We start from the raw sequence: 19,696 nt of genomic DNA, 5'->3' as shown, positions 1-19,696 counted from the left end.
AAATTAGAAGAAGTGATGCTGATAAGTGCTAAGTAATAAGTGATAAGTAGTGCTGATAAGTGTGAGGTACTGCATTTTGGTAAGAATAATCAAAATAGGACATACATGGTAAATAGTAGGGCATTGAGGAATGCAGTAGAACAGAGTGATCTAGGAATAAAGGTGCGTAGTTTCCTGAAGGTGGAATCTCACGTGGATAGGGTGGTGAAGAAAGCTTTTGGAATACTGGCCTTTATAAATCAGAGCATTGAGTATAGAACTTGGGATGTAATGTTAAAATTGTACAAGGCATTGGCGAGGCCAAATTTGGAGTATTGTGTACAGTTCTGGTCACCGAATATAGGAAAGATGTCAACAAATTAGAGGGAGTACAGAGGAGATTTACTAGAATGTTACCTGGGTTTCAGCACCTAAGTTACAGAGAAAGGTCGAATAAGCTAGGTCTTTATTCTTTGGAGCATAGAAGGCTGAGGGGGGACTTGATAGAGGTACTTAAAATTATGAGGGGGATAGATAGAGGTGATGTGGATAGGCTTTTTCCATTGAGAGTAGGGGATGTTCAAACAAGAGGACCTGAGTTGAGAGTTAAGGGGCAAAAGTTTAGGGGTAACACGAGGGGGGACTTCTTTACTCAGAGAGTGGTAGCTGTGTGGTAGAGGCAGGTTCGATTTTGTCATTTAAAAAAAAATGTATAGGTATATGGACAGGAAAGAAATGGAGGGTTATGGGCTGAGTGCAGGTAGGTGGGACTAGGTGAGAGTAAGCGTTCGACACGGTCTAGAAGGGCTGAGATGACCTGTTTCCGTGCTGTAGTTGTTTTATGGTTATATGTGGGGTGGGGGGCAGCATTTGGAGGGATCTCATTGAAACCTATCGAATATTGAAAGACCTGGATATTGTGGATGTGGAGAGGATATTTCCAATAGTGGTAGTGTTTAGGAGTAGAAGCCATAGTCTTGAAATAAGACCATAAGATATTTAGGAACAGAATTAAGCCATTTGGTCCATTGAGTCTACTTTGCCTTTTCATCATAACTGATTCATTTTCCCTCTCAGCCCCAATCTCTTGCCTTCTCCCATATCACTTCATGTCCTGACTGATCAAGACCTATCAACCTCGGCCTTAAATATGCCCAATGACTTAGCCTTCACAGCTGCCTATGGCAAAGAGCTCCACAGATTCACCATTCTCTGGCTAAAGGAGTTCCTTCTCATCTCCATTCTAAAAGGATGTCCCTCTATTCTGAGGCTGTGTCGCTCACCAAAGGAAACATCCTCTTTATGTCCACTCTATCGAGCCCTTTCAACATTCGATAGGTTTCAGTGAGGTCACCCTTCAGTCTTCTGAATTCCAGTGAGTAGAGGCCCAGAGCCATCAGCACTCCTTACAAGCTTTTCAATCCTGGAATAGTTTTTGTAAGCCACCTTTGAACCCTTTCCAATGTTGACATATCCTTTCTTAGATAAGGGGCATAAAACTGCTCACAATACTCCCAAGTGAGGCCGCACCAGTGCTTTATTAAGCCTCACCATTACATCCTTGCTTTTATATTCTAGTCCTCTTGAAATGAATGCAAACATCACATTTGCCTTCATTACCACTTACTCACTCTGCAAATTAACCTTTAGGGAATCCTGCACAAGGATTCCAAGGAAATGGACATCCCTTTAGAACAGGGATGAAAAGAAATCCTTTAGCCAGAGAGTGGGGTATCTGTGGAATTCATTGCCACAAATGGAAGCCAAGTTATTGCATTTATTTAAAGCAGAGACTGGAGGGTTCTTCATAAGTAAGGGCATCTAATATTACAGGGAGAAGGCAGGAGAACAAGATTGAGAAGGAGAACTTTGCTGTGTCTTATCCATGTTTCCCATTACCATTTGGGTGACTGGCTCCAGCTGTGTGTTTTCCATCAGTTCTCCTGTTCCTTTAGCCTGCAGTCATGCCATTATCATCAAGGCTTTTAAATTTCCACTTGGGTTTAGATCTATTCTGCTTTCTGGGGGCCAAGAGCCCTCTAATAGTACATTGTTGTATCAAATTATAGCAAAACAGAGAATTACTGATCCGTTGTTGTTTGATTCTCAGTCCCAGCACTTCTAAGATCATGGCTGACCATAGAATAGTAGAAGATAAATGAAGGCAATCCACCTTCATCAAGCCAGTGCCAGCTATTGATTCACTTCCTCCTCCCCTGCACCCCCACCCAAAGTTCTGTATTTTCTTTCTTTCAAAAACACGTCCTTTCTTTTGTTCCCACCGTCCTTTGGAGTTAGTTCAGTAAACAGTACCCTGAAATGAGAAATATTGAAATATATTAAATTTCAAATAAGAATTCTTACTAAGAGTAAATTTGGTAGATCAATTATTTAACAAAAGAAGCCTTTTCATTCTGTATTATATGATTGACCTTTCATTGTTTACATTTTATTTTGCTAATGTGATATCAAATGGGAAAAATTGATGTACAGTAATTACTGTTGTATACCCAGTTAGCTGAGGTTCAGGTTGCTTTTAAAAACAATTGCCATCTGGATGCACTCAACACTGAAATTTACATTAGTTTTTTAATCTGATGCCCAAATAACTTTCAGAATTTTATAGTGGTGTTTTAGGAGGTCAGTGGTTCAACTCCATACTAAAACTCTTCCATGATATATGTATTTCTAGAGTTAGATGCAACTTTCTTCTGACTTGCTTCTGGCTGCAAGTTGATATTCAGGTTTACAATTTGTTTTCCATTTAATTATTGTTAAGTAAACACTGGTTTCAAAATGTGGCCTACTGAGTGAGTGCTACAGTTAGTAAGCACAGAGTAAATTAATATAGTTCTCTACTAATAATGAACCATCTTCCTGGAAGATTAAAAAAAATTTACTGAATGCTGACTGTATGTTTTGTTCCTCGTAGATTAAAGTTTATTAACAACAGTTGAACATGTAATTGTGAAGGTCTCATGATTTGCAATTTTATGTACTGGTTTGATTGGCTTAGCAGAAAATTGCGCAAAATGAAGAAAAAACTCGATTGGCTTGTTTCATCAAACTGTGAATGACTATTGGAAATTAGTGTAACTTGGGTTGTCCAAATTCTTTTTCTCTAGGGAATATGGCTGTTCAAATCTGCAAATTATCTAATGGAAATATACTGGTATTTCTAATTTTTCACCAGATACCAATTTATAATAAGAGAAAATCTGTGGGTGCTGAATATTCAAGCAACACACACAAATACTGGGGGAGCTCAGCAGGCCAGGCAGCATCTATTGGGCCAAAATGTCAACAGTACTTTTTTCTGTGGTATTGCCTGTCTTGCTGAGTTCCTCTAGTTTTTGGTGTATGTTGCTCCAATTTATAATATTTCCTTTTGCATCAACTGCCCCTCCTCACTACACATTACCTCAGTTATCTGCCTTTCCTATGATACTTCTTGCATTGAAATGTAGCTAGCTCAGGACACTAGTCACACCATGCTCAACCTTTTGATTCCTAACTTTGTCTCAGGTCTCCAGAGTTTTCACTAACTATTCTGGCATTCTGGCACCATCCCCCTGCAACTCTAGTTTAAACCCCACACACAGTGCAGCATTAACAAACCTTCTAGGATATTAGTCCCCTCCAGATCAGCTGTAAACTATCTCTTCTGTACAGGTCCCACCTTCCCTGGAAAAAGCCCAATGATCAAAAAAATCTTATGCCCTTCCTCTGACACCAACTCCTTTGCCACATATTAAACTGTATAATCTTCTTCTTTCTGGCCTTGCTAGCACGTCGCATGGGTAGCAATCCTGAAATCACAACCCTGCAGGTCCTGCCCTTCATCTTATCACCTAACTTCCTCAACTCCCTTTGCAGAGCCTCATCACTCATCCTACACGTCATTGGTACCTACAAGGACCATGACTTCTGGCTGTTCACCCTCCCACTTAATAGTGCTGAGGACTCAATCCGAGGTACCCCGGCACTCCGGAGGCAACAGACCATCTGGGAATCTTGTTCTTGCCCATAGAACCTCCTGTCCATTCCCCTAACAAATGAATCTCCTATCACCACAGCGCACCTCTTTGCCCCCTTCCATTCTGAGTCACAGAGGCAGATTCAGTGCCAGAGACCTGACCACTGTGACTTTCCCACCAACAGTATCCAAAGTGGATTACCTGTTGTTGAGGTGGATGGCCACAGGGGAACTCTGCACTGGCTTGTTAACCCCTTTCCCCTTTCTGTCATCCAGTATCCTGTGACCTTCACCTTGGGTGTAACTACCTCTCTATCTATATCACCCCTTCAGCCTCCCAAATGATCCGGAGATCATCCAGTTCCAGCTCCATTTCCTTAAAGCAGATTGTAGAAGCTGCAGTTAGATGCACTTCTCGCAGTTGTAGTGGTCAGGGATACTGGTGGTCTCCACGTCTCGCGAGAGGAGTATTCTAATATCCTGCTTGTCATCCCTGCTGTCCTAGCTGAGCAGATATAAAGAAGAGAGCAAAAAAACTTGAGTCTTTCTTTCCATTGCTTTCTTAGAATGAAGCTTCGAAGAGCTAAAGCCTCAAGAAGGCTACTCTGACTCTGTCCACTCCAGTGATGGCCACTGCTCTTGTTTCTGTTGCTAATCAATTGCAAATGCTGATCAGTGCTGGTTAAAGCTCTTTTCCACTGTAGTGATCTGCTGCTGCCTTTTCTACTCGGGCAGTGTTCTTATTCTGCTACTCTTAAAAGATTTTCATCTTCCTTGTCCCTCTTGCGAGATGCATAATCCCTTTTTTAAAATTTGTCTTAAATGTTGAGTGGGGTTTCTCCCAGCAGGAGAATCTAAAAGTGAGAATCAATGCCTCAGGATATGAAGTTAGCTATTTAATGGTGAGATGTGAAGAAAAATCACCAGTCTCAATGTTTATGGCACTGTCTACCCTAGGGGCTTACAGTTTTACTAAAGACTGTATGTTTTTGGAGACCATTGGAATTGTGGTAGAAGGTTTAATAAAGAAGCTGCCTGGGGGTTGTGTGAACTGCTTCTGTTTCCTTTTCTTCTAAGCAATTTCTTTTCAAAACTTGGTTTATTTTTTAACTACTCTTGTTAATGTATCCACAGTTAAAGGTTCACAAACACGAGAAATTTTGCAGAGGTTGGAAATCCAAAGCAACTCACACAGAACGCTGGGGGATGTCAGTAGGCCAGGCAGCATCTATGGAAAAGAGTAAACAGTCGACGTTTCGGGCCAAGACCCTTCATCAGGACTGACAGTTTACTCTTTTCCATAGATGCTGCCTGGCCTGCTGAGTTCCTCTAGTGTTTGGTGTTGTGTTGCTTACATCTAAAAGTTCTCTGCATTTCCCAGTTCCATCCTCCTAAGCTCTAACTATATTTTGTCATGTGTTTTCCTTCTTCAAATCAATTTATTGAAAACTTCTTGCACTTTTCTAGTTCCTCCAGACAGTGCAAGTATTTGCTTCCCTCTGGCCATTCTGCTGAGATTTAAATTCTTCAAGTTGAGTGTAATATGACCCAACAGTACTTTCTGTTTTACTGTATCTTTCATTGCTACAGTGTGACCATACTGTTAATTCACCTTGATATCTCAAACAAAACAAACATTGGCTTGTATGCTTTAACATCTGTGTGCCCTGTGGCTCTATTCTCTCAAATCTGCTTGACCTCCTTGGTAGAACTGCTGAATTTACATAATGTAAATGGTAAAGCAGATATGTACAATCATGGCAGGAATTATGCAAAGACTAGTGCAAAATGAATAATGAGGTGGAAGGGAAAAGGAAAAATTACACTATATTATTAGTTACAAATAATGGGCTCAAGTGACTATATGAAAATATCTAATGTTACTTGGAAAAATAGCATATGCTTTGAGAAATCACAATGTTTTTGTAAGGAACTTGGGAGATTTTGAAGCTTTAGTCAGGAAAAATTTGAAATCAAATCATGAACATGCATCTGTAAAACCTACAACTTGTCTGTACTTAGACAAAATCCTGCCTATCTGCAAAACAAAAGCTATCAATAACATTACTTCCAAAAAAATCGTTAAAGCAAATTGCTTGGCAGTAATATTAAAATATTTCAGTAAAACAATTTATCTAGGTTAATTCTGCATGTTAAGATATTGCTCTGCATCAATTTTGTCATGCAAATGCACATGACTGGTTTTTATTTTGTTTTAGACTTGGACATCTGGTTTATAACTGCACCTGGAATTCTTTCGTTCATCTTTTTTGGGTCATTTCGGGGATATTTTTAGTTTTTATTAGTACTTGGCAAAATTGGGTATTTCCAGTTAAGGTGTGCAACGTGAAGTGTCTAAAAGAGAGCTGAGTTAAAATTGATGATACAACGGTGCATGCACATTCAGGTTGTAATTATTCCATTTAAATTTACCAGCATCACCACCATCATGCTGTTGATCAGTATCCTGTACAGACAGGGGTTCTCAAACTGGGGTCCACAGACCTCGAGCTTCATGGTATTGGTCCACAGCGTAAAAGTTGTGAACCCGTTTACAAACAAAGATTGATGAGTGCTCTTTATGCACAAGTTGGAAGTCCTTTTCAGCATTCTTGGAGCAAAATGAATGAAATGTATTGACAGTTATTGCTGGCATGGAGGTTGGAGGTTTTTTTTCCCAAGGCCTTCATCATTTTTGTTAAGATTGTATTGGTTAAAGCTAAAAGATTTGAATAGTGAGAGTCATGTTGCACAAATAGACCTGGCATAGATGTCCCTAAGATTCAACTTACCAGCATTCGGCTGGTAGCTTTCTATGCAGTGGCATTTTGAGATTTGTCTAGATCTGTGGTTCCCACCTGGGATCCATGGACCCCTTGCTCAATCGTGGGGGTCCATGCATAAAGGTTGGGAATCCCTGGTCTAGATATTTAAATCTTGTGAGAATATCTGTCTTATCCACCCATTTGGGAGGTGAATTACAGATTACACTGAATGAAAAAGATGCCTCCTCGCATCCACTCCAAGCCTCTTGCCCATCAAACCTAAAAGCTCCAGATTTTGACACCTGTTAGAATCAGAATTAGGTTTATTATCGCCGGCATGTGATATGAAATTTGTTAACTTAGCAGCAGTAGTTCAATGTAATACATAATCTAGCAGAGAAAAAAAGTAATAATGAATAAAATAAAAATATTAATGAACGAGAAAATCAACTACGTATATTGAATAGATTAAAAAAGTGCAAAAACAGAAATACTGTATATTTTTTTAAAAGTGTCCAAAGTTTCAATGTCCATTTAAGAATTGGATGTCAAAGGGGAAGAAGCTGTTCCTGAATCACTGAATGTACCTCCTACCTGATGGTAACAGTGAGAAAAGGGCATGCCGTGGGTGCTGGAGGTCCTTAATAATCGATGCTGCCTTTCTGAGACACTGCTCCTCGAAGATGTCCTGGGTACTTTGTAGGGTAGTACCCAAGATGGAGCTGACAAGATTTACAACCTTCTGCGGCTTCTTTCAGTCCTGTGCAGTAGCCCCTCCATACCAGACAGTGTTGGAGCTCTCCACAGTACAACTATAAAAGTTTTTGTGTGTATTTGCTGACATGCCAAATCTCTTCAAACTCTTAATGAAGTATAGCAACTGTCCTGCCTTCTTTATAACTGCATTGAGATGTTGGGACCAGGTCAGCTCCTCAGAGATCTTGGCACCCAGGAACTTGAAGCTGCTTACTCTCTCCACTTCTGATCCCTCTGAGGATTGGTATGTGTTTCTTCATCTTACCCTTCCTGAACTCTACAATCAGCTCTTTTGTCTTACTGACATTGAGTGCCAGGTTGTTGTTGCGGCACCACTCCACTAGTTTGCATATCTCACTCCTGTATGCCCTCTCATCACCACCTGAAATTCTACCAACAAAGGTTGTATCGTCAGCAAATTTATAGATGGTATTTGAGCTGTGCCTAGCCACACAGTCATGTGTATATAGAGAGTAGAGCAGTGGGCTAAACACACACCCCTGAGGTACGCCAGTGTTGATAGTCAGCGAAGAAGATATGTTACCACCAATCCACACAGACTCTGGTCTTCCGGTTAGGAAGTCAAGGATCCAATTGCAGAGGGAGGTACAGAGGCCTAGGTACTGCAACTTCTCACTCAGGATTGTGGGAATGATGGAATTAAATGCTGAGCTATAGTTGATGAACAGTATCCTGACGTCATTGTTTGTGTTGTCCAGGTGGTCTAAAGCTGTGTGGAGAGCCATTGAGATTGCATCTGCCGTTGACCTACTGTGGGATAGGCAAAATGCAATGGGTCCAGGTCCTTGTTGAGGCAGGAGTTGAATCCTTGTGAGCGCTGCTGGATGATAGTCATTAAGGCAGCCTACATTATTCTTCTTAGGCATTGATATAATTGTTGCCTTTTTGAAGCAAGTGGGAACTTCTACCCATAACAGTGAGAAGTTGAAAATGTCCTTGAATACTCCTGCTAGTAGTTTGGCACAGGTTTTCAGAATCTTACCAGGTCCTCCATTGGAACCTTCTGCCTTGCGAGGGTTCACTCTCTTTAAAGACAGCCTAACATCGGCCTCTGAGACGGAGATCACAGGGTCATCAGGTGCAGCAGGGATCTTCACAGCTGTAGTTGTGTTCTCCATTTCAAAGCGTACATAGAAGGCATTGAGTTCAACTGGAAGTGAAGATTTGCTACCATTCATGCTATTAGGTTTTGCTTTGTAGGAAGTAATGTCTTGCAGAACCTGCCAGAGTTGCTGTGCATCCGATGTTCAGAGGTTCAATTTAATGTCGGAGAAATGTATACAATATGCATCCTGAAATGCTTTTTCTTCATAACCATCCACGAAAACAGAGAAGTGCCCCAAAGAATGAATGACAGTTAAATGTGAGAACCCCAAATTCCCCCCCCCCCACGTAAGTGGCAGTGGGCAACAATCCCCCCTTCCCCCCACCAGCAAAGCGAAAAGTGCACCCGCTACTGAGCAATCTCGCCTCCAATCTTGTTCGAAATTACCTCTTCACCCGTGAAATAGCCCTTCGCAAATCATACCTAATTATTTGGTACAGGCCGTGGTCGCCAGACTTGAATGCCACAGATCTGGCCTTCAGCAGACGACATACCTCCTGGTTCATCCACGGCTTTTGGTTTGGGAATATGCAGTAAATCTTGTGGGCATCCACACATCCACTCATCCACACAGGTTTTAATGAAGTTGGTAACAACTGCAGTGTATTCATCCAGATTCGAAGATGAATCCCTGAATACAGTCCAGTCCACCAATTCAAAGCAGTTCTGTAAGCACTCCTGTGCTTCCCTTGTCCATACCTTCACTACTGGTACTGCATTCTTCAGTCTCTGCCTATACTCAGGGAGTAGAAGTACAGCTAGGTGATCAAAATTCCCGAAGTGAAGGCATGGAATAGCACGGTAGGCATTCTGTTTTTTTTTTACTAATAATACATTTATTGTAAAGCAGTTGCCCCTCCCACTATCTCAGTCACCCAGCAACATTGTTTCATTCCTCTATTCCCTATTGCCCACTTACCAAAGCAAGATGAAACCGCCCTTCAGGTTTGATTACTTTTTTTTTGCTTCTGCCTTTTGTGTGGAGTAGCCTAATTTTTTTTTTTCTCTTGATGGTGGTGTAGCAGTGGTCCAGTGTGTTGTTTCCTCTGGTATTGCAAATGATCTGTTGATGGTAGTTGTTTAGTAATTTTTTTCAGTCTGGCCTGGTTAAAATTTCCCAAAACGATGGTGAAGGCGTTAAGGTGCGCTGTTTCGTGCATGTTGATCCAAATGCTCAGATCATCTAAAGGCTGCTTGACATTGGCCTGAGATGGAATGTAAACTGCTACCAAAATGACCCCAGAGAACTCCCATGCTAGATAAAAAGGGTAAAACTTTACTGCTAGATATTCCAGGTCTGGTGAGCAGAATTGAGACAGCACTGATATATTTGTGCACCAAGAAGTGTTGATCATGAGGCATACTCCTCCACCTCTGCTTTTTAGAGACTTCATAGATCTATCCTGACAGTGTATAGAAAACCCGTTGATCTGGATCACTGCATCAGGTACGGAAGGGGTTGACCAGGATTCCGTGAAACAAAGGAGACACATGGTCCTCATTTCCCTCTGATTCAGCATCTTAGCTCTGAGATCATCAATTTTATTCACCAGAGACTGCACATTTGCCAGCAAGTTGGTCAGTATAGGGAGTTTAAAGCCCTGTTTCTTTAAAAGCACTTGTAACCCCGATCTACACCCAAGGTGTCCTCCGTGGCTGCAATCTGTGTTGTTTCCATTGGTTTTAAGCAGCGATAGTTCATTTAAGTGCATTAAGACATCTTTGTTGACTGTACTGACCTTGGAAGCAGTTGTGCTTTTTAGCTGTATCAGGCTGAAATGGGAATATCTAATCATATCCATTGAGAGTACTGCTGCTACTCGAGACGTGCCTAGGTGCCCCGGAAGTTGCAGGGAAAATGTCCTATATCATCTCATTTTGGTGTCCTTCCTTAAAGGGGAACAAGCCCAGCCTATCCAGTCATCCTCATAACTGAGATGCTGCATACTGAGCAAGATTTTGGAGAATTTCCTCTTTAGTGCAGCACTACCTTCATATGATATGGAAGCAAACACAGTAGATTGTACTCCTGTGGTCTAACTGATGTTTTATAATAACCATAACCTCCCTGCTCTTCTACACTGGGCCCCGTCTAATACAAGCAAATTTCCTGTTTGCCATTTTCATCACCCTATCTACTTGTGTTTCCATCTTCAGATTTGTACACTGAGACCTGTGTGTTCCTTATACTCCCTAGGCCATACCATTCACTGTCTTGCCCTTATTAGTTTGTCTTCCCAAAGTGCATCATCTCACAATTATGAGGATTAAGTTCCATCTGCCATCATGTCATCTACAAATCTAGTAATCATATCTCCTACATTCATATCCAAATCATTAATGTCATTTACATCACCAGTCACAGGTTTCCTTTCACAGTCCAAAGACAAACTGGGTTAGTAGGTTAATTGGTCATTGTAAATTTCCCTGTTGGGGTTAAATAGGTGGATTGCTGGGCGGTGCAACTCAGTGGGCTGGAAGGGTCTGTTCTCACAGTATCTCTAAATAAGATAAATAAATTCCAAGCATAACCCTCTACCATTACCCTCTGTCTCCTATTAATGGGCCAAGTTTGGATCTAGAATGAGAAACAGAACACTGGAAGAACTCGGTGGGTCAAGCAACAACTATGGAGGTAAAAGGTGGAAGTCGATGTTTTAGGTCAGGACTGAGGGAAAGGAGAAAAGTTCCCAGTATATAGCAGTACCTAGAGGGGTGGAATAGAGGCTGGAGGTAACAGGTGGAATGAAATGGAGAAGGGATATTGGGCAGATGGAACCAGGTGAGAGGAAGAGGATGGGAGAGGTGAACAAGGCTTACAATCCAGTGGTATGAACATTGAGGTTTTTCAATTTGACATGACCATCACCAAGTGTTCCCACCCCAGACACATTACCTTGTTCACCAAATTTCCTTCCTTTTGTTTATTTGTCCTACCCCCACCCCACTTAACTCTATCTGTTCACCCCTTCCCAATCTGCTTCCACCAGTCACCTAATAGCTTCTGTCCCATCCCACACCCCACAGAATTCCACCTGCCCATCTTTTCCTCTGCATTTGGTTCCACCTTTCCCTACTAACCTCTATCTCATGCCCATACTGCTGACAAACATTCCTCTTCCCACTCAGTCTTGATGCAGGGTATTGACCTGAAAAATCAACCTGTAACTTTTGCTTCTACATATACTGCTTGACCCGTCAAGTTATTCCAGTGTTCAGTTTTAGTTCCAGATTCTGCCATCTGCAGTCTTTGTTTTCAATTCTGGACCCATCTGCGAACTTGCCATTCTCCTCTGCAGAATGTTACCCAAGTCCACATAGATGATAACAACTTCATTCCCTTGTATCACAATCATTTGTTCCTTTTTTTTAAAAAAAGTCAGTCAAATCTTTCAGAAGGAATCTCCCCTAACAAAACCATGCTGATTTTCTATAATTAATAATGGCTTTTCCAAGTGCAGATTAATCCTTAGAATTTTTATCAATAACTTCCCTTCCATTGATAGATTCACAGGGCTCTAATTAAGTGGCATATCCTCATTGTCCTTTTTAAGTAAGGATATTACATTTGCTATTTTCCAGTCATCTGGCATCTCCTCTGTAATCAGCAAATATTCAGCCTGGAATACATCCAATCGGGCCCTAGGGGTTTATCCACCTTAAAGACCACTGTGACATCTTGTACCATCTCCTTTGTATTGATAAGATGTTTTAGAATTCTACTCCTGTCCCTAAATTTTCTAAATATCCTCCTTTATGAATACAGATGAGAAGTAACCAAGGGGATCTCAATGAAACTTACCAAGTATTGAAAGGACTAAATAAGATGGATGTGGAGGGGATGTTTTCTCTGGTGGGGTTTCCAGGACTAGAAGGCACAGCCTCAAAATTGAGGGGCAATCTTTTAGAACAGAGGTAAGGATGAACTTTTTTAGCCAGAGAGTAGTGAATCTGTAGAATGTTCTACCGCAGACTGCAGTGGAGGCCAAGTCCATGGGTATATTTAAGGCAGAAGTTGATAGTTCCCTGATCAGTCAGGGCGTCAAAAGATATGGCGAGAAGGCAGGTGTATGGGGTTGAATGGGATCCACGATCAGCCATGATGGAATGGTGGAGCAGACCTGATGGGCTGAATGGCTTAATTCTGCTCCTATGTCTTATGGTCTTAAGGTGGAGTTTCCAAATTTATCAATGTAATTTGTTTCAAGAAAATGTAATCGTGCTGATGGTTATTTTGATACCCTCAATGCAAGGAGTGCCTAATTTGTAGATTATTGAGAATCCTCTATATTTTCCTTTCTAGGTAGTTAATGTGGATGATGATGGTAACGAACTGGGTTCTGGTATAATGGAACTTACAGATACAGAACTGATTTTACATACACGGAAGAGAGATGCTGTGAAATGGCCCTACCTCTGTTTGCGTCGATACGGCTATGATTCAAACCTCTTCTCTTTTGAAAGTGGCCGGAGGTGCCAAACTGGACAAGGTACTGTCACTTATTTAATTGAATCTTGAACAATTGTCTTATTTTCTGCAATCTATGCAAGCAAAAGAATCTTGTGGATTTCAGGTGGATATCATGGAAGTATTCTTAAGTACGGTGTATAGTAATTCTGAAATGCACAGTTCAAATTTGATTATAATTTATCGTCATGATTCACTTTTGATAATGTTGTAGATTTGTAATTAGTTCTACCACTCACTAGATTTACTTTTCTAACTGGGTTTATTTTCTATTGCTGATGTTTTGTGTTTTATTACTATTTTGCATATTTGCTAGTTTGTTTTGTGTGAAAAATATTTATAGACCATCCTTGTTCATTCATCCCAGAAATGTTCTAAAATTTCTGTATTTTAGTTACTAGTTATAAGTTTATTCAACATTGAGTACTCATGTCAATTATTTCTGAAACAAATACTAAATATACAATTTTACTAAATTGTCCTTCTTGATTTAAGGAGATATTCTAGACTAACTTCTCTAATTTCTGGTATAGTTCTATAAAATTGCCTCTTGTGTATATTTGGCTGAAGTATTTCCCCAATCTTTTCAGAGATCTTTGACATTAAAGTTCAATGTAAATTTATTAAAGTACATATGTCACCATGTACAACCAAAGATTCATTTTCTTGCTGGAATGTTGAATAAATCCATTATAGAATCAATGAAAGACTTCACCATGGATCAGCATCATTGTTTCACTATGTGCCAATTGTTATAATATATTTGTTTTTCTCAACCACCGACACTGACATTTGTTCATCGCTTCCTTTAATTTGCATTTTACTTTTCAACGTCCTGTTGGCTTTGTTGTTTGTGACTCTGAATTGGACGTAGTACATGAAGTCTGCTGAGATACTAGGCCTGGCTTGCGCATCAGCGGTTCAAAGGTTCACTGTATTATCAATGTATACAGCTGTGAAATTCCTCTTCCCCAGGTAGCTACAAAACCAAGAGAGAAAAGAATGGCAGCATAATCATTGACCCCCCCCCCCCCGCCCCCAAATCCCTCTTCCCCGTACAAAAACAGAACAGGCACATCAACCCCCAAATCCTCCTCCCCCACACTCAAAGAAGCAAGGAAGATCGAGCGAAAAACACAATATAAAAGACATAAGACTGAAGAAAATTTCTGTAGTCCAATTCCATATCCTAAACATAGAAAACCTAGGCAACATTCTGCGGCAGGCCTTTCCCTCTCTGTAGCAGAGTGATTCCCACCAGGGATCAAAAGACAGTCTCCCTTCTTCATAGCAGAGCGATCACCCAGTGATTAAAAAGGCAGGTAGTGGCACTCATTTGCCTCAATATTTCAATCTCCCTCATCACTTTAATCGGTAAAATGGAGTCAGACATCAGCTTGCGCTCTATCTCACAGCCTTCTCACCACAAGGTTTGCTCACACTGCCTCTCCCTCCCAGAAACCTCGCAGAGACTGCAGAGCATTGAAGCATACAAACCATCTCCAAACTGCAAAGCACAGGCTTCAACGGTTCCAGAATCACATTCAAGATGAAAAACAAATGTAAAATACATAAACGAAGTAAAATATATGGTTTCATGATCTATCCAGAAGGAGTCGACTGAAGGAGCGCCATCTTGACTAATGTGTTTCAGCACAATTCAATGAATAAGTGTCACAAAATATTCCTAAGTGCAGTACTTTACATTTATCTGTATAGAATTTCATCTCCCACTGCAGTAAAACTGGTACACCTCAGACGTTGCCAGATTGATAGATTTTCCATATTCCCAATACACTTTTATTTCACTTCTTCTGATAAGATAATAAATATTTAATATGGCAGTATACTAAATATAGTAGTATAATTAATCCTTCAACAAATCAACAAGGGAATGTGGTAATCAGGAACTGTTTTGTATTGAGGTGAGCATGATGCAGATACAGGACAGTCAGGATTTCCTAAGAAACAGATCATATATTATCTGAATTTTACTGTACTCTGCCATTCTTAATTTCACAGTTGCTCTCTGCTAGTCTCCCTAACCTTTTATGGTGGCAATACTTTTGGACCACTTCAGAAAATTTTCTGTATGCATGTTGACTAGAAGCAGTACTTTTCCATAGAAAGATGACCGTTTTTGCCTCCATCCTGGGAGGATGGGTGTTGCTGCCTTTCTGATGATTTATGTTGGTGGGGTGATCACCCGCAGGGGTGTTTTATGTTGCTGTATTTTGTCTGACACTGGTATTCAAGTGGAATTGTGAAGAGCAAACCAAGCAAATGGATAACCGAAAGAAAGTAAATGCCTTCAGAAGAGGGAGTTTTTTTTAAAGAAAGCAGTTTACTTGAATGTGTTCAATCCACCACTAATGCTTTCTGGTGCTCTGAATTACTTTTGCGCTCATAGAAAATAGAATGGTACAGCACAGGAGCGGGTCTGAACCGATCATAATGCCAATTTAAAGTACTCCCATCTGCCTGCATATGATCCATATCCCTCTCTTCCCTGCCTATTCATCTGTCCATCTCAATGTCTCTTAAAAATTGCTGTCTTACCTCTCTTGACAGGGCATTCCAAATATCTATGATTCTGTGCAAAAAAACTTTTCCTCCCCTCACAAGACAATAAGATGTAGGAATTAGGCCACTCAGCCCATAGAGTCCACTCCGCCACTTCATCACAGCTGATCCCAGGTCACATTCAACCCCATACACCTGCCCTCTCACCATATCCCTTCAAGAATCTATCAACTTCCGATTTGAATATACCCATGGACTTGGTCTCAGCCACTGTCTGTGGTAGAGCATTCCAAAGATTCACCACTCTTTGCCTTTTAAAAAAAATCTTCCTCAATACTGTTCTAAAAGATGGCCCCTCAATTTTGAGGCAGTGCCCTCTAGTCCTGGATATCCCCACCAAAGGAAGCATCCTTTCCAGATCCACCTTATCTGGTCTTTCCAACATCCAGTAGGTTTCAAAGAGATCCCCCCCCCCCCCACATTCTTCTAATTCTAGTGAGTACAGGCCTAAAACTGCTAAGTGCTCCTCGTATGTTAACCCCTTAATTCCTAGAATCATCCTCATGAACCTCCTCTGGACTCTCCAATGACAATATATCCTTTCTGAGATAAGGGGCTCAAAACTGTTGACAATACTCCGAGTGTGGTCTTGACTAGTGTCTTATAGAGCTACAGCATTATCTCCTTGTTTTTATATTCTATTCCCCTTGAAATAAATTCCAACATTGTATTTGCCTCCTTTATCACAAACTCAACCTGTAAATTAACTTTCTAGGAGTCTTGTACGAGGACTCCTAGATTTCTTTGCACATCTGATGTTTGAGCCTGTGCCCATAATTGACCTTTCAACCTTTTGGGGTGGAGGAGGCACAGTCTATCTATTCTATCTATGTCTCCCATAATTTTATGTACTTCTGTTGGGTCACCCCCTCTCTCCCCACCTCCAGCCTCTAATGCTCCGGGGGAAGAAAAGCTTTGTCCTGTTGGGTGCGGTCTTTCATTGGTTCTGTTGTTTGTTGGATTTACTGTCTATGCCTGCAAGAAAACAAATCTCAGTGTTGTATGTGGTAATGTATGTACTTTGATAATCAATTTATTTTGAATTTTGATCTCTGCTTATAGCACATAGTCTAATCAGATCAAATAAGCATCTTGGTGAAACTCTTGCAAAGCTAACACTTCCTATAATGTGACAATCAAAACTGCACACAATACCCAAAATGTGGCCTAACCAAGGTTATATACAACTGTAACATGGCTTCTCAACTCTTGTACTCCTATCCCTGATCTATGATAACAAGTCTGCTCTCTGCCCTCTTTACCACCCTATCCTCTTGTGTATCGCTTTCGGGTAGGTCTGCACTTGTACCCCAAGATCCCCCTGCACATGAGTGCTCCTGTGGGTATATTCACTCCATATTTACCCCCTGCACATGAGTGCTCCTGTGGGTATATTCACTCCATATTTACCCCATACCTTCCTCTTGCGTATGACCTCCCAAAAAGCTTCACCTCACATTTGTCCAACTTAACTCCATCTGCCAGTTTTCTGCCCTAATTTCCAACTGATATGTATCCTGCTGTTTTGCTATTCACAACTCCAACAATTAATATGTCATTTGCAAGCTAATCAGACCTATCTAAGTTTTTGTCTCTATCATTAATATCTATTACAAACAGCAGTGGTTCCAGCATTAATCCTTGCAGAAGAGCACAAGCACCGGTCACACATCTTCTGTTAGAAAATCGCCCCTGTAACATTACCCCATCTGCTATGACCAAGCCAATTGTGGATCCAATTCACCAACTCACCATGGATCCCATATGACTTGTTCTTCAGGCCCAGCCTGCCATGAGAGACTTTGTCATAGATGTAGTGATATACTTGTCTGTGAGAGGACATGTTTTCAATTTGGCTAATCAGATCATGCCCCTGGAAAACAGCAGCCAGAACATCAAACCCCTAACTCACAACCCCCTCCCACGCAAAAACAAACAGCGACAATAACGTCAAACCCCCAACCTTCTCTCTTGCACACAAAACTTGCTTAGTCTTTTCTTCTTGGAGCGACAGAGGATGAGAGGTGACCTGATAGAGGTGTATAAGATGATGAGGAGCATTGATCAGAGGCTTTTTCTCAGGTCTGAATTGGCTGCGACATAGTTTTAAGGTGCTTGGAAGTAGGTACAAGGGGGATGTCAGAGGTAAGTTTTCACACAGTGTGGTGGGTGTGTGGAATGCACTGCCAGCGATGGTGGTAGAGGTGAATACAGTAGGGTCTTTTAAGACACTCTTAGATAGTGCATGGAGCTTAGAAAAATAAGAGGGCTCCGTGGTAGGGAAATTCTAGGCAGTTTGTAGAGTAGGTTACATGGTCAGCAAAACACTGTGGGCTGAAGGGCCTGTAATGGATGTAGACTTCTATGTTCTATGTTCTAAAACTAATAGATCGCCCACATGGAAAAACACCAAGAACATCAGACCCCAATTCCCTAACCCCTCCCTTGCACAAAAACTAACATATCGCCCACCTGGAAAATGGAAACAAGAAAGAAAAACACAGAAAACTGAAGGAGACCATATAAACTACAGTTCTCACCAATATTCACATAAGCCTCTGAATTTCAAAAACATCTTCCGTCAGCATCGAGGAGAGCCACAGCTCAAACTCAGTCCTTCCATGGGGAGTGACTACTGACCCCTCGAGCCAAACTTTTGTCGGCCAATACTGGGGAGAGGGCACGGGCCCTGTTACGCTCTCCTCACTCAGTTGCTCCCTCCAAACGGCATCTGCTGCACCCTCGGCACAGGGACCTTTACTTCAGTAAAGATTGTTTAAAATGAGTGCTCTGAAGTTGCTGGGAAGGTGGTGGGGGGATAGATATGGCTGAAAATATCTGTGATAAGGCAAAGTCGTAGCAAAAACTTGATGGAGACATGTATAAGGTGACTATGCTCCTTTTACCATAACACTTTAGTCGCAAAGATCAGTGGATAAAAGGAATGTTGAGGCTAATTATAACACTGTGAGATCAGCTAAACCATTATCCTGAAAACAAACTAAAACACTAAAAATCTTTTATTTAAGTAGAAACGCAGGAGATGCTCAGTAGTTTGTGTTAGGCAATATATGACACCGTGAAAGTGTTCTTCAGTTTTATAGTAATTTTCATGGTATGACAAGATATGTGGGACAAATGCTTAAGGTGATCCAGTCATTATTCTTTATCTAAACAACAATCCAAGCACATTTTTTTAGGGCAGTGGTGAAGGTTCACTTAGTGAATCCATTACTTTGGGTATATTAAACTCCGGGCTGCTCATTAGGAGGTCATTACAAATACTATGCACAGGAGGGAGTTTTGCCAGATCCCTGGTTAATATTTCTCCTTAAACCATGTCACTAACATTATGCTTACTTGCTTTTAATTGTGCTGTTGGTTGTGAGATAGTTCTGCTTCAAAAACATCACCACAATTAAATGATTCAGTACAGAGTAGATGAGCCAAAGGTCTTCTTTCTGTGTTGTACTTCCCTACGACTCTAGTATGTCTTTGTTTTGAAACAATTTGTAGTTTTGGACACATTCTTCAATGTTTGGTTTTCATCATTTGGTTCTCCATTTAGCAAAGCAATGCAGTATGTTTAACAGCAATCTGTAATGTCTAGCTTAATTCAAACACTCATTGATATTCTGTGGTATCAGTATAACAGTATGTAGAAAGAAAGTAACTTGTAATATTCAGTACCTAAATTAACAACAATGTTAACTCTAACCTAATGCTTACAATGGAAGAATAATCCAAAAAGCTGTGAATGGTGGACTTCCTTGAGTATCTATCTGTACTTGTAGTGGTAAGTCAAGCTCCCTCTGCTGTTCAAAGTAAAGAGACTCAATACTGAAGAGACTTGGTACTGCTGCCTGTGTATTCTGTTCATAATCTCTTTGGGACAACTTTAGAGTTATTTGTATGTGTAAACAGCATTTCTTTTCCAACAGTCCCTCTTAATACCAGCCGTTGATGTATTTCTTTCCATTCTTAGGACATTTTATTGTTTCTCCTTATTTCCAGTTGTGTATTTATTGTTAATTATTAAATAC

At 40.8% G+C, this 19,696-nt stretch overlaps 1 protein-coding gene across 3 annotated transcripts in view; it reads left to right on the top strand.

Annotated features, from left to right (window-relative positions):
- Positions 1 to 19,696, top strand: part of frs2a (fibroblast growth factor receptor substrate 2a) — a 105,026-nt gene that overhangs the window by 70,289 nt on the left and 15,041 nt on the right. For all 3 annotated transcript variants that reach the window (XM_059978458.1, XM_059978460.1, XM_059978461.1), the window contains one exon: positions 12,906 to 13,092. In XM_059978458.1, the coding sequence (XP_059834441.1) occupies positions 12,906 to 13,092 (187 nt within the window). The remainder of the gene's footprint in view (positions 1 to 12,905; positions 13,093 to 19,696) is intronic.

The sequence above is a fragment of the Hypanus sabinus genome, chromosome 8 (genome assembly GCF_030144855.1).
Source record: "Hypanus sabinus isolate sHypSab1 chromosome 8, sHypSab1.hap1, whole genome shotgun sequence".
Taxonomy (NCBI): Eukaryota; Metazoa; Chordata; class Chondrichthyes; order Myliobatiformes; family Dasyatidae; genus Hypanus; species Hypanus sabinus.
The sequence above is the reverse complement of the archived record's forward strand: the minus strand, read 5'-3'. Positions and strand labels throughout refer to the sequence as shown.